The 14,648-nt window shown below is 41.2% G+C and overlaps 1 protein-coding gene across 1 annotated transcript in view; it reads left to right on the top strand.

Annotated features, from left to right (window-relative positions):
* PPP1R9A (protein phosphatase 1 regulatory subunit 9A) overlaps positions 1-14,648 on the top strand; it is a 320,104-nt gene that overhangs the window by 281,147 nt on the left and 24,309 nt on the right. The window contains 2 exon segments of the mRNA XM_075558394.1: positions 6,012-6,169; positions 6,670-6,973. Of these exon segments, the coding sequence (XP_075414509.1) occupies positions 6,012-6,169; positions 6,670-6,973 (462 nt within the window).

Here is a 14,648-nt window from a genome sequence, read left to right as displayed (position 1 = left end):
GAGCTGCTAAGGAGATAAATAGATCTCTGCAGGTGGGACACACACTTACTCCCTGTGAGATATTCCTGAGGACAAGACACATGGACCTAGGCTAGAGCCGGCACTGAGATGCTTACAACACCACTGGATCCAGAAGACTTCCCACCCACTTACCTATGATCTTCCTGCATTTGGCATCGTTGCATGTGTTTTCATGAGTCCAAAGAGGACTTTCTAGATTGGTATCGGACATACGGGCTAATATCGTACTTATGGACTTGATCTGGATTGGACTGGGATGTTTTCTTAATGTACAGTTACTCTTTATATAAAGTACTTTCTTATACATACATGGATGTCTATGAATTTGTTTCTCTAGTCTACCCGGACTAACACATCTATTTCCAAATAAAGCAGCATTGAGTACCCTGTGGAGAACAGAGTTACTCTGACACATGGAGATCACTATGAGCTGTAATCGACAGGATGGTAGCTAGTTTATTCATCTGATTAGATGTTCACCTTTCTTTGGCTTTTAGGTTCTACTGATGTCTTTTCTGTGACATTCTAAAGACAGTTGACATGGAATCCTGAGATACTTAAATATGTTTCTCTCTCTGAATCTGAACCCTGTGTTCTTTCAGATCCTTAGGATCCTGTGGCCCTTTTAAATGTTTAAATGATACTGGATGGAATTTGAGCCATTTCACAGAGTGTTTGTTTGTTTGTTTTTCTGGCATGCAGCCCATCTGAGCCATTCTAGGGGCATTCCCTCTGAGGCATTGCCAAAAGCCAGCTCTCAGGCTCAGGGTCTCTCTGCCCTCTGAGGACAGGGTGGATCTTGAAGAAGCCCCAAGTTAGCTATCGGACTGCACTAGAAAAACACTATTAAAACAAATAACTAAATTACATTTAGCTCGCTGCCCGGTTGATGAAGCCTCACAGCGCGGCCCTATACCACAGGGTATAATGGTCCTTGTGTGTTTCTGAAACTGGAACTCTATGGGAGAGTGGTCAGATGAATTGTTTAAAATCACACGTATTGATAGGGAAAACAGGAATCCCTTCATGTGTTTCCTGTGGTTGATCTGGTGGTTCCCAGCCTTTTATACCGCCAGTGCTCCCGAGTTCAAAATACATGGTGCAAAAACGGCTCGAGCATGACGACTAAGATTTCAGTACAAGCTCACTGAATCTCCCAGGCGGCTCCTTCCTTTACAGGTAAGCATCATTCGCTTAGGTGTGAAGGTGCATCTTTCCAGTTCTTTCAATGCATAAATTATGTGCATAAATTTAGTTGTGGGAAATATACTTTATGTTAGTGCCTTGTAAAGTGTGACAGATGAGTGTTCAGTAATTTTCTGTAGTCACTTGCTGATCTTTCCATCAGGTGCACTTTATGCACCGGTCTTCCTTCTTGAACCCGGGCGTACCCACGAACAGGCAGACGTTACTATGCTGTCATCGTGCGTGTGTTTCAACGGAAGATCCAGAGGGACAGGAAGGTTAGGTAAATGGCCCCATGTGTTGGCAGAGCCGCCTGTCTGGGTTCCAGCTGTAGAAGACTGAGGCCCGAGGCTCTCCTCAGTGGCCGGGTGACCTCCTGCCTCCCGCTCACAGCCCAGTGGGCCGGCCTCTCGTGAACTTCAGGGACTGTGAAGGATATGCGGATAGAGTTAATGTGAAAATACCACTGAGCCTCCGCTTCGCGGAGGACAATAGCAGGAGCACGGCAGAGCACTGGTGTGAGGTGTGGCGGTCTTGTCCGCTGATTTGGAGAGAATCATGCTCATAAAAATGCAGGGCCAGATCCATTGTCATGCCGCTCCATTCCCCTCACTCCCTGGCGGCCTGTATCTGATCCGGGCCAGCTTCCATTTACGTCAGAAGTAACGTCAATGCAGTGAAAAAGATGAAATGATTCACAGCACTGCAGGAATGGCCTCGGTGGAATATGATATATAACATCCTAATTTCACAGATCATTTTTCATAACAGCTGCTAAACTCTCCATCGAAGCCATTAAATTCTTTTTAAAGGACCCAATTTGAAGCAATATTGCAACAAGTCTTAAGATGCCGGTAGAGTGTGGCTGAGTTCCACCCACTCCAAGCTCCCAGAACATTAGGTAGTTTATATCTTTTCTGTATCTGTGAACTGTGCATTGACCCGCTTGAATGGGCTCTTCTTTCATCTCTCCAGCGGCGTGTGAGTCAGAAATCTGGCTATTTCAAAGACAGAATGAAAAGGAAAGCAGAGAAGGAACAGGAAAAGTCCCCCGGAACACGAGATGCGAACTAACCCAGGGTTCTTGGGGTCCTGAGAGCAGTGCTGCCGTCACTGATTCAGATCTGTGCCGGGGACGCCGGCGCCCCTGACCCCTTTGCGTTTAGCAGCATGTCCCTCAGAAGGGGTCAGCCAGTTCGGTTTCTCACTTTTGGGTTGTTGTTTTCGTTTTTGTTTTTAAGTAGGAATTGTGTTCCTTGGATAAAAATATAACCCCTCAATTGTTTTGTCATAATTTGAATTTCTGGGCCTGTATGCTTCTGGGGATTGTGCTAAGTTATATCTGAGATGAGTTTTTGTTTGGACGATAAACACTGAGAAGTGGATTTGAAGAAGACAAGAGATTGTGAAACTGATTTTCAGACTGGAGAGTGACTAAGCAGGCTTCTGAAGACTGAGCATTACCCAGGCCCTGCGGCAGAATAACTGTGTGATATACCACAGTGTGCTGTCCGAAACCTCCTCAGAGCACCGAGATGGAATCTCTCAGCTTCTCTCGAGCTGTAATATCTGACTTGTAGGTATCTGGTGGGGAAAGGGTGCTTTTGGGTGGCCAATAGGTCACCTTTCTTGTTACCCAGCAGCAAAGCTCACGAGACATACCTTTTCTGTCTGTCTGCTCATTTCTCCTCCAACTGATGACTCTAAGGGGGATTGGCGTTCCCAGTGTCTTTGTTCTGTGATAGTCAACTTGTTTCATTTAAAAAAATAAAACAGAACCAAACAAAAACTATCCCTTTGGTGGAAAATTAATAATTTTTTCATTGTTGCCTATTGAAGACATGGGTTTTGTAGACTAATCTAATCTGTGCATGTTTTTAGAACCTGTAACACTGAACTCTATCAGCATTGAAGCCTTATGATGGTACCAGTTATTGGATGTTTGTTTGTTTGTTTGTTTGTTTGTTTGTTTTCCAACGGTAGCACCATATGAGAGCCAAATAACTACAATCCTCATGTCAGATGAGAGGGAGGACAAGTTACTCAAGGGAGCTGAGCTTCAGAGTAGGAAAGCCATTCTTGGCCACTGTCTGTCTTGAGGAACAATAAGATGAGGAATATGACAGTGAGAGGGTGCGATCCAAATAGTAAATACTTAACAAATAAAACATGCAGGTATCAACTATGTTACTGCTTTATCTGTGTGGCATCTCATATGGTTTATAAGTCAACAAGAGCTTGTAGTGTTGATTTTTCTCCCAATTATCACAATTAACGAACTCCAACAGGTTGCTGCAAATTTGGATTTTATTAAAAGGGGGAAATTAAAATGATCAAATAGGTTATTTTTTTCCTCCGTTGACAGGTTGTACTCCTTCCAAGACACATTTGTTTGTTCTTCTGGTGGTCATAGTACTTTCAGTACATTCTTTGCCAACACCCCAGTCCAAATGCATTCATTCTTACTCAGTCTTCCTCATCGCTGTGCAGCGTTCACATCCACATGAGGCGATTGAAAGTGCTGTGGCTTAGATCTGGTACACCTTAGTCCTCAAAGTGACATCTGAGCACTTCAGCACTTTAAACAGATGTCGTGCAGCAGATATTCCCAGCGTAATCTTGTTAGTTCCCATAGAATCAGATCCGACCATGGTGACGCTCAGCACAACAGAACCAACACTGCCCGGCCCTGTGCTGTCCTCACAAGTGTCCCTATGCCTGAGCCCATTGCTGTGTCGCAGTGCCAAACCATCTTGTTGAGGGCTTTCCTCTTTTACACCACCCGCTCCCTTTACCAAGCGCAATGTCTTTCTCCAGGGATTTGTCTTTCATGACAATATGTCCAAAACATGTCAGACAAAGCCTTGCCATCCTTGCATCTAAGGAGCACTCTGACTTTGATTCTTCCGTTCCAGATCAATTTGCCCTTTTAGCTCTTGCAGCATTCTTCCCCAGCACTACAGTTCAAGTGCATGGGTTCTTCTTGGGTCGTTGTTCACGGTCCAAGTGTCACATGTGTATGAGGCAATGGAAAAGGCCATGGCTTGGGTCAGGTGTATGTTGGTCCTCAAAGAAACATTCTTGCTTTTCAACACTTTAAAGAGGTCTTAGGCAGCAAATTTACCCACTACAACGCATCCTCTCGAGCTGCCTTTTGAAATTTTCTGTTCAGCTCTCTGACTGCATCATTTCTTCCAGTTGCCTTAGCTACACAATGATTAAGAGCAAGTTTCCGAGTCTCTTCTGATGCCACGTTGATCTTTCCTTTCTTGTCTTTTCAATGGCCGTTTGCTTTCTTCATGAATGAGTTTCTTGATGTCCTTCCACAGATCACTATGTCCCCTGTCGTTAGTGTTCAGTGAGTCAACTCTGTTCTTGGGATGTTCTGAAAATTCAGGCGGGTGTGCCCAGTGGCCGCATTTGGACTCTTGGGTACTTGTTTGAACTTTCTCAGCGTCAACCTGTACTTGCATGTTGATAGGCTGTCCCACAGTCCTTACCTGGCCTGGTCTTAGCTGATACTCAGTTTCTCTATGGTCTCTTCACATAGATGTAGTCCATTTGATTTCCATGTATTCCTCCTGGAGAAACCCATGTGTACAGTCACCATTTGTGCTGTTGAAAAAAAGGTAACTTGCCATGAAAAAGACATTGGTTTTGCAAAATTCTATCATGTCACCTCAAGTTTTGTTTTTATTACCAAGAGCATATTTTCCAACTACTGTTCCTTCCTCTTTGTTTCCAACTTTGGCTTTCCAGTCACCAATAATTACCAATGCATCTCAATTGCATGTTTGATTCCTCTCAGACTGAAGATGGCAGAATTCTTCAATTTCTTCATCACTACGTTTAGTGGTTGGTGCATAAACTTGAATAATAGTTGTATCCATACTACTACTAAATTAAGTACTTGTGATTACTTTGATAACCTGACCTTGTTACGTGGTTTTATTTCTCAGTTGCCTTAAATTTGCTTTTGAATTAAAAATTTTACGGATATTTTAAATGAATTTCTTATTGTGCATTAGTTTGGGAGGTTTGCATTTTAGACCATCAACTCTGCACCCAACAGTTCAACCCCCTCCAAACCCACTCCCCTATTCTATCACACACCCCCTCCCCATCCAGTTCATTTCTCCCTCTCATAGACTGCCAGCCTCTCTTTCACCCAAGTCAGCGATGAATTAATCCTTCAGTGGTGTTCCTAGAGGGTTCAAAGGAGACACTACATTTTCAGAAATTCTGTTTTAGGTAAGAAAAAATAAATCCAAAATGGTTTTAAAAAAAGTGAACTCAGATAGTTTAGTATTTATACTGATGGTTACATTATATGACTTACATTTGACCTTACAAACCGACTTGATTTCTATGATGTCTGAACCTGGATACACGTAGCCCTTCTATCTTTGTTCATCAAACACTCAGACATGCATACATATGAATAAGTGAATACAAATCAGGGGTGGGTTTGTTTGTTTGTTGTTTTTTTTCTGGCTGCGGTGTTTGTTTTTTACTTAAGTTGTCAGAAGATTTTGTGCTATTCTACCTTTGGATATTTGATTTATGTGGATGTTAGATTTATCTTTAGAATTAGTTTCTGCTTTCGGCATTAAACGTTTTATCCAACATCTCATTGTTTCCTTTGTCACCCCTGGCATATCAAGCAGGCTGTCACGATTGCCACCTGTGCCTTGCCTGGTGTTACTGATGACCTTGAGATTTAGTTATTGGTGGCTGTGGGTCTCCTTGTCAGTCTTCCCCCCAAAATTTCTCTTGCTAAATGTTTTCCATTATCCTTGTCTTAGACTTGAATGACGCGGTCCCAGAGACAGAGCGTCTGGATTCAAAGGCACTGAAAACGCGGGCCCAGCTCTCTGTGAAGAACAAACGCCAAAGGCCGTCCAGGACAAGACTCTACGACAGTGTCAGTTCCACGGATGGGGAGGACAGTCTAGAGCGAAAGGTGAGCACCTTGGCCCATTCTCACGAGCAGTTCCGACAGCTTATTGATGGCAATGGTCTTTCAGCAAGCAGGGTCTGTGACCTAATTGGAGATTACTGGAATAGTTCATTTTTTAATGTCCTGAATTATTGCCTCAACTGGATAAGTTGTTATCATTTGAATGGTTTTTCTATTCAGTCGATGAACTAGCCGAGAGCATTACCCATATTGTCAGATTTCATGATGGTGCTTTTGATGTTCGGCCGTTGGTTTTATCTAGGGGGGGGTGGTAATGAACTGCAATAACTTCATTTTCTATGTCTTAGGGATCTGTGCTAGCTACAATGGTAATATGGTCAATTGTTGTGAACTATGCACTCTCATCTGTAAGGCAGCAAAAAAGAAAAAACAAGGTTTCCAGGGCCATTCACTAACAAAAGGTTGTTTTTATTTCAAAGTGAGTATTACGTGGAGCTGATACTCAGTAGCATAACCCCCTTTATAATCTCTTATACCAACAGCCGTCAAACAGTTTCTATAACCACACGCATATTACCAAATCACTTCTGCCCAAGGGTTTGAGAACTTCTTCTCCAGAATCAGATTCTAGTGCTCTGGCCCTCCTGCCGGCGGCTAGCGGTGCCCCGCCCTTCACCTCTGCCGCCCTACCCGAATTGGAGGACAGACAGCCGCACCCAGAAAGGGCGTCTTTCTCCTCCGCTTGTGGAGACACTTCACTCTCTTCTCCTTCAAAATCTGACCAGAGTGTGGAGGACGCTCCTTGCCAGCATCAAGCCACCACCAAGAAAATGTCACAGGAAAAAGGTACTGGTGATTATATTGCTGTTTGCTTCTGCTGTGACCAACTTCACTAACAGCTTGGCTTGCCCAATGTAAAAATGGGCTTATTCATAAGTCCTTTGTCTTCTCACAACTCATGCTTAGCATTCCTTTTATATTGTGAAATAAAGAGAACCCGCTCCTCAGTACTTTGAAATCTTTTCCAATCTTGCTAGTATTTTTTAAAAATCATTTCTGGTTTCTACAAGTTTACGACTGAAGAGGATTATTGGACATTCTACAGAGCACGTAGAATAGCAGCCAAGAATTTCAGTACACATCAGCATGGTCATGAAGGAGAGGCAGGGAGACTGAAGATCAAAGCTGTGTGGACCTGAAAGCCACTGATAGGCTTTTAATTTAAAGATAAGGTTATATGAGAGGCTTTCAAAAAGTTAATGAAAAGTGGAATTAAAAGTAATGGGGACATTTTCTATTTGGAAGCCCCGGTGGCTTACGGGTTCCACATGGGCTGCTAACCTCAAAGCCAGCCCCTGAAATCACAAGTCACTCCTCAGGAGCAAGATAAGTCCTTCGACTTCCCTTAAAGAGTGCCGGTCTTAGCAACCCACAGGGGCAGTTCTACTCTGTCCTGTAGAACTGATAGACAGCAGAATGAACTCAATGGCAGTGAAGTGGTGATTAGTCAAGTCACATTAAAAACAGCCGCAAAAGAACCCATCACACGTATTGCACATGAAGACCTACACATACACACAAAAATAAAACATTCTTTTTGGTGTATATATGTTTTAGTTTTACTTACATATTCAAACTGTAACCCTAATCACATCGCTCCTCAACTTTGTTTTACACCTAATATTTTCTGAACGTTTCTCCAGAGAAATAGATGTAGATTCAAACAGCAAGAGCATCTTCTCTAGTGAGGCCATCCTATAACGAAGACAAATCTCATTACAGGATTAGTGAAAACTCAGTCTGCGACCACTTTGTTGGTTGACTTGCCATGATGGAAAATAATACAGCAAGCATTCCTCCACGTGCATTCTGATTTATAGAACTTTCATTTCTGTAGAATAGATTTCTAGAAGTTGCATTAATTAATCAGAGCATATTGTACTCATAGGAAAATTTATAATTTTGAATCTTATTATTACTAAAAATTAAATATTGATAGTATATAAGTATTCAGGATAATAGGAAAGGAGTAACAACCCCCTTCTACAAAAAGATAACACAAAATAGAAATGAAAGAATAATAAAAAGATACACTGAGATTAATAAGTTGTCCTTGAAACTAAAAATCTGTTTTGTCTTCTTCCCTGCCCCACACAAAACTTGGAAAAAGTATATACATTTTACAAGCTAATTAATAGCCTTGTGGAAAGTGGGATAAGGGACGAATAGAGGGAAATACTGCATTACAAATCAGAAAGCAGATACAGGGATTTAAAAAATTATTTTTAAAAGTATGTAAACTTTATGACAGTCTATTGGAAAAATCTAGTGGAAATTGAAGCTTTCCTCTCAAAATGTAAATTATAGGTTGTTCTCTGCATTACAAATAGTTCTATTTCTAAATTTGTTTTTAAATTTAATTTATGTGTAAGTCAAAACAGGTATAGTTTGTAGCTATCATCCACTTGTCTTAGTGTAGAATGCACTTTTATATGCATAGAAAACTTTAAAGAAACATTTTCAGATGACAGTTCATCATTTTTAACGTAACAATACTGTAGGAATGATAATGTTTCGCTGCACACTGTAAAGTATCACCCATTTTAAAAATTGGGAATCATTGTGTGGGCTTTAAACTTTCAGTAGGCATTACAGAGGTTGGTTTGTAACTACAGGTTGCTTAGAAGTTGAACATTCATAACCTAAGGACTGTACTCAAATTAACTTAAGATGAAGAATACCGGGACAAAACAAAAGCTATAGAAATCTGTTTATTTATTTATTTTAATAATTGCCATTTCATAAAGCAGAGTCCCAGTTGTTTTATAACTGAATTTGGACAAAATATACAAATGGAGAGGCTCTGTTTTCTTTATTTAACTGGACGGCACAAACACTATGTGCTCAGTTCGAACACACTCAGAGGCCTCTCAGAGGAGAGCCTGGCAGCCGGTTCTCAAGCGCCCGCAGTCATTGAGAACCCTGAGAAGCACAGTTGGACACAGAGAAACGCGGGGCTTGCCATTGTTTGGAATGGACTCGACAGCAACTTGTGTCTGCATGAGCCACTTCAGGCCGAGCATCCCCGTCATTAATGCAGCCGCAATCTGAAAAACTAATCAGGTTGCACAAATGAAAACATCGAGCACATCTTGATTTCTTTTAAATAGGATGTTAACAAATCAAATCCCGTAATATGGACGACTTCACCGAGTTGAGATGAGCTTAGAAATGTCATGTTAGGTATAACATAAACTACAGCAATCAAAATCATATCAATAAAAGGAAAGACGTGGTGCTATATTAGTAGGCATTAAAATGCATTTGGTGTTATTCTTCAGACCCATTCAGTAAAAACTTGTTAAGTAAAACTAGACTCAGAAGAGGGTCATTTCAACGCTGGAGGCACACTGCAGAAATTGTGCCCGCTCTGACCCCACCACACCGAGGTGAAACACCGAGGGCGTGCAACTGAACAGTAAGAGAGCAGAGCAAGGAAGGCCCCAGGGAACACCAAAAATAGACTGTGGGGCCAAGGGATGGCACCCCATCAGATTCAACCGGAAAAGACTCATAAAGGTCAACAAATAGACCACGAACTATTTATAGGCTTTTCTTTCTTTTGTCATTGGCTTTTGTTGTTGTTGGAGCTATTGTTTTATTTTCTATTGTTGCTTTGTTTTTCTCGGTCTTGTGTTTGTGCATATTATTTTCTCTGCGTGTCTATCTAGATAAGATAGGTGGGATAAACAAGGTGGAGCAGAAAACAACTGGATAACAGTTACAGGGTGACATGGGAGAGGAGGAAGCGGGTGGGGGGTGGGTAAATAAGTGGGTTTTAACAAACTCAGGGACAAGGAAATAGCAAGTGACCAAACATTGATGGCAAAGGAGGGTTTAAGAGGTCTGGTAGGGCTTGATTAAGGGCTGTGTATCTGAGAGGAATTACTGAAACCCAAATGAAGGCTGAACAAGATTGTGGGACAAGAGGGAAGTAAAAGGAAACAGAGAAACTGATTACTAGGATCCACATAAAACCGCCTCCCTAGGGGATAAACAACAGAAAAGTGGGTGAAGGAAGACGTCGGGCAGTGTAAGATATGACAAAATAATAATAATTTGTAAATTATCAAGGGTTCATGTAAGAGGGGGTAGCAAGAAGGGAGGGGGGGAAATGAGCTCAAGTAGAAAGCAAATGTTTTGAGGATGATGATGCAACAAATGTACAAATGTGCTCGACACAATGGATGTATGTATGGATTGTGATAAGAATTGTATGAGCCCCAATAAAATGATTTTTTTAAAAAAAGGAAACAGAGGAAAGAACTAAGAGGCAAAGGGCATAGAGATCTAAATATAGGCATGTGCATATGTAAATATATTTGTATTTGACAATGGGGAAATAGATCTACATTTATAAGTTTAGTATTAAGGAAGCATATGGACGTTAGGCCTCTACTTAAGTACTCCCTCAATGCAAGAGCACTTTGTTCCATTAAACTGGCATTCCATGATGCTTACCTTCCTGACATGATCACTGAAGACAAAGTGGGCGTGTAAGCAAATGTGAAGAAAGCTGATGGTGCCTGGCTATCAAAGGATATAGCATCTGGCGTCTTAAAGATGTGAAGATAAACAAGCAGCCATCTAGCTGAGAAGCAACAAAGCCCACATGGAAGAAGCACACCAACCTGTGTGATCATGAGGGGTCAATGGGATCACTTACCAGGCATCAAAGACCCAGAGCAAAAAAATCATGATGTGAATGAGGGGGGGGGGGAGTGCAGAGTGTAAGGCCAAAGCCAATCTGGACATCCCGTTACAGAAGGGTCATGGGGAGAAGACTGACCAGTCAGGGTGCAGTATAGCACCAATGAAACATATAGCTTTCCTCTGGTTCTTTAATGCTTCCTCCCCCCCCCACCCCCCACTATCATGGCCCTAATTCTACCTTACAAATCTGACTAGATCAGAGCATGTACATGGGTACTGATAAGAGCTGGAAACACAGGGAATACAGGACAGATAAACTCCTCGGGACCAATATTGAGAGTAGCCATACGACAGATAAACTCCTCGGGACCAATATTGAGAGTAGCCATACCAGGAAGGTAAGGGGAAGGTGAGGGGGAAAAGGGGAACCAATTACAATGACCTTCCAGGGGCATGGACAACAGACAGCAGCATAAAGGGAGACATTGGACAGTGCAAGAGATGAAAAAATAATAATAATTTATAATTACCAAGGATTCATGAGGAAGGGAGGGAGGGAGGGGGAAGGAAAGGGGAAAGAAGAGGAGCTGATATCCAGGGCTCAGGTAGAAAGAAAATGCTTTGAAAATGATGATGGCAACATATGTACAAATGTGCTCTACACAATGGATGGATGGATACATTCTGATAAGAGTTGTATGAACCCCCAATAAAATGATTCTTTTAATAAAAAAAGGTCATTTAAAAAATATTTACCAGAGACTAACCCAAAGCATTAAGTGACGAGTTCTAAAGCCAATCGCACAAAACTCAGCATCAGACACAAGCCAGTAGCTTCACTATTTTGAAGAATTTATTAGTGTCAGAAAAGCAGTTAAATAATCAGTAGACATTTTGTAACAGAAAAAAGAGAGGTATCTGTATTAGAAGAGTATATGATTGTTAGCTCTAGATGATAAAGTAGACAGTTATAAAAGAAATGTAAAAAATCGATAACCTGATGTGTAGTAGGATGACAAGTATCAGCAACTTCCTTTGAAATTCATTTTAAAATGAGTGGATTAATGGATGACAATGTGATAAATCAAATATGAAAAAGTGGAAATTATAGAATCTATGGAGTGGGTATACAGATGTTTACCACAAATTTCTTTTCATCTTTTTTTTGGTATTTTTTTAATGGGGTGGGGGGCAAAAGAAACGTCTTTTCTCTATATACCAGTGTAGAGCATTTAAATGTAGATCCATATACATGGGGAAACTTAATTTCTGATAGATGCATGGTTAGATGAATGAGGAAAGGATAACATTTTAAACAAATTTTGCACAGAAAAATGAGTATTTATATATTTTTAAATTTTATTAGATTCCCCCATCCCAATCTCACACCATGCAAAAACATCAACTCAAAGTTGACTGAAGACTTAACTGTAAGACTTGATACTATAAAACTTCAAAAAAGATTTTTTATGACTTCATGGTAGGGAAAGATTTCTTAAACAAGACTCAAGAAAAGTCAACCATAAAGGAAAAGATTTCTAATTGACAAAACCAAGTTATATTAAAATTAGGAACTTCCATTTCGCAAAAGATATAATAAAGAAACCCAAAAATATGGGGACCTTTTTTTATACATGAAACTGACAAAATTAGTATATAGATTATGTAACTAGCTCGTGAATCAATGAGAAAAGATAACAAAAATAGAAGCATAACCCTCAAGAGAGAAATGTATAAATACCTTCACAAAAAGTGTAATCCAGTCAAGACACGTGTGACATGGTGTCCAACCCCACCAGTAATCAGGACACTGTGAAATTAATCCAGAGAAGATAGCACGCAGTAGAGTACCAAATACATTAATAATTCTGATGGTAATCTTGATTTACCAAGAATTGGTGAATACATGAAGCAACCAGAAATCTCATAATCTGCTGGTAGAAATAAGTTGACATACTGAGCAATTTGGAAACGAAAAATATTGCAAACATAGTTTTTGACCCAACAAGTCTTGACTTGTTCACAGATCCAAGAAACAACCTGCCATGTACAAGAATCATGCACAAGAATGGTCCTCGTAGCTCTGTTGCATACTAGCAAAATCTGGAAGCAACCCAAATATATTCACCAAGAGAATGGATAAATGGATTGCAGTCTTTCCAGAGAATGGACCTGTGCAGTATGTTAAAAAACAAAAACAAAACAAAAACAACAACCAAAAAAACCACATTGAAACATGAACCCCAAATGAAAACAAAACAGACTTCCTGCAACTCCTGACGACCTTGGAAGACAGGGTCGAACTGCCCATGAGTTAATAAGACTGGACTATTTTCCGAGAGGAGAAAGTCCTGTCTTTTGCCCATGGCCTGGCTGGTGGGTTGTGGCTGGTGGTTTCAAACTGCTTGCCTTGCAGTGAGCAGCCCCACGGCCCATTGTGTAACTACTGCACGACTAGGGCTCCGTACACTGAACGCTAACAATGCTGACTCTCTAGAAACTGAGATAGAGAGGAAAACACAAATTGCAGTGTTTGCTTATGATTCTATATGTGTAAAGACAAAGCACAAAAATTCCGAATGGGAATGAAAAAAGAAATTCCTCGGGAAGTGTTGGAACGAGAGCAAGCTTTGACACACTTGTAGGTTTGAAGCGTGTGGCAGGAGTGGCATATGGGTGTTGGGGTCACCTTTTCCCCCTTTGCACTCCATATGTTAGTGATACTCTTAATTTCAGTAAAATGTAAAAAGACCCTATACACATACTTCATTGTGACTACACTCTGATTTACAACTAGCTTCCCCAAAACATGATTAAAAATAACGAGTAAAAAATGGCAAAGGGAAAAACCAGTCAACTTGCTGAGGTAAAAATTCACAGCATATGAATGGTGGTCAAACGCAGTAGTCAGAGAAAGGATCGTTTCAGGTAGATAGCCCATTAGATTGGCAACACTTTTAAAGACTTCTAGGTAGTGCCAGGCGTGACACAGGCCACACGCATCGCATGCCTGGCAGGCGTGAATGTGCAGCCCTACTTTGGGTTTTTTTTCTTTTTTGAAATTCTAGTTTAGGTATAACTTTACAGAGAAAGTTGATCTTCCATTCAACAATTTGTTCTTTTTAATTTTTGCTGTTACACAGAATCCTGTGATTCTTTCATGTCACATCCCTCTTTTGCTCCCACCCCAACTTCCTCTTATCCATCTATCCTTCTTTCCTGCGCCTTCCAGCCTTTGGGGTTTTTTTTGGTGTTGCGAGGGCTGCTCGTTGGATCTCCTGATGAACTGGTTCGAGGAACACATTGCTCACAAGTGTTCTTGTTCCCTTTATAAACCTGCCAGCCGTTGGGCTGCATGGGGGGTCTCCAGGAACAAGGTCTGGTCTAGTGGGGAGGACATCTCAGGGCCATTGACTCAGGGATTCCACTAGAATCTCTCACACAAGAAAGTCTGGTCATTCTTGTGATTTTAAATGTCGTTTACACTTTTCTCCTATTCTGACCAGGACTTTCCGTGGTCCCCAGAGTTGTTAGCAGCAGCAGGCACGAACTCACCCTGCCTTGCTTTTCAAGGTCCATCCTAATTCATTGCTGCCAGATCCAAAATTCGAGTCCATCCAGAAATACACCGTGAGCAAAGAAGCACAGTTGACTGTGGTGCTCAGCCGATCTTGTGACTCTTGGTAAACATCATAGATTATGCCTCATATCTCCCCCTGGGTTTCCTTTCCTTTGCCTGTTGCCTGCTAAAATGATCTTCTGCTGACAGGCTTGAGCACTGTCCCGGGAGAAGCAGTTTTAGGTGAAA

Source organism: Tenrec ecaudatus, chromosome 9 (assembly GCF_050624435.1).
Source record: "Tenrec ecaudatus isolate mTenEca1 chromosome 9, mTenEca1.hap1, whole genome shotgun sequence".
Classification (NCBI taxonomy): domain Eukaryota; kingdom Metazoa; phylum Chordata; class Mammalia; order Afrosoricida; family Tenrecidae; genus Tenrec; species Tenrec ecaudatus.
The sequence above is the reverse complement of the archived record's forward strand: the minus strand, read 5'-3'. Positions and strand labels throughout refer to the sequence as shown.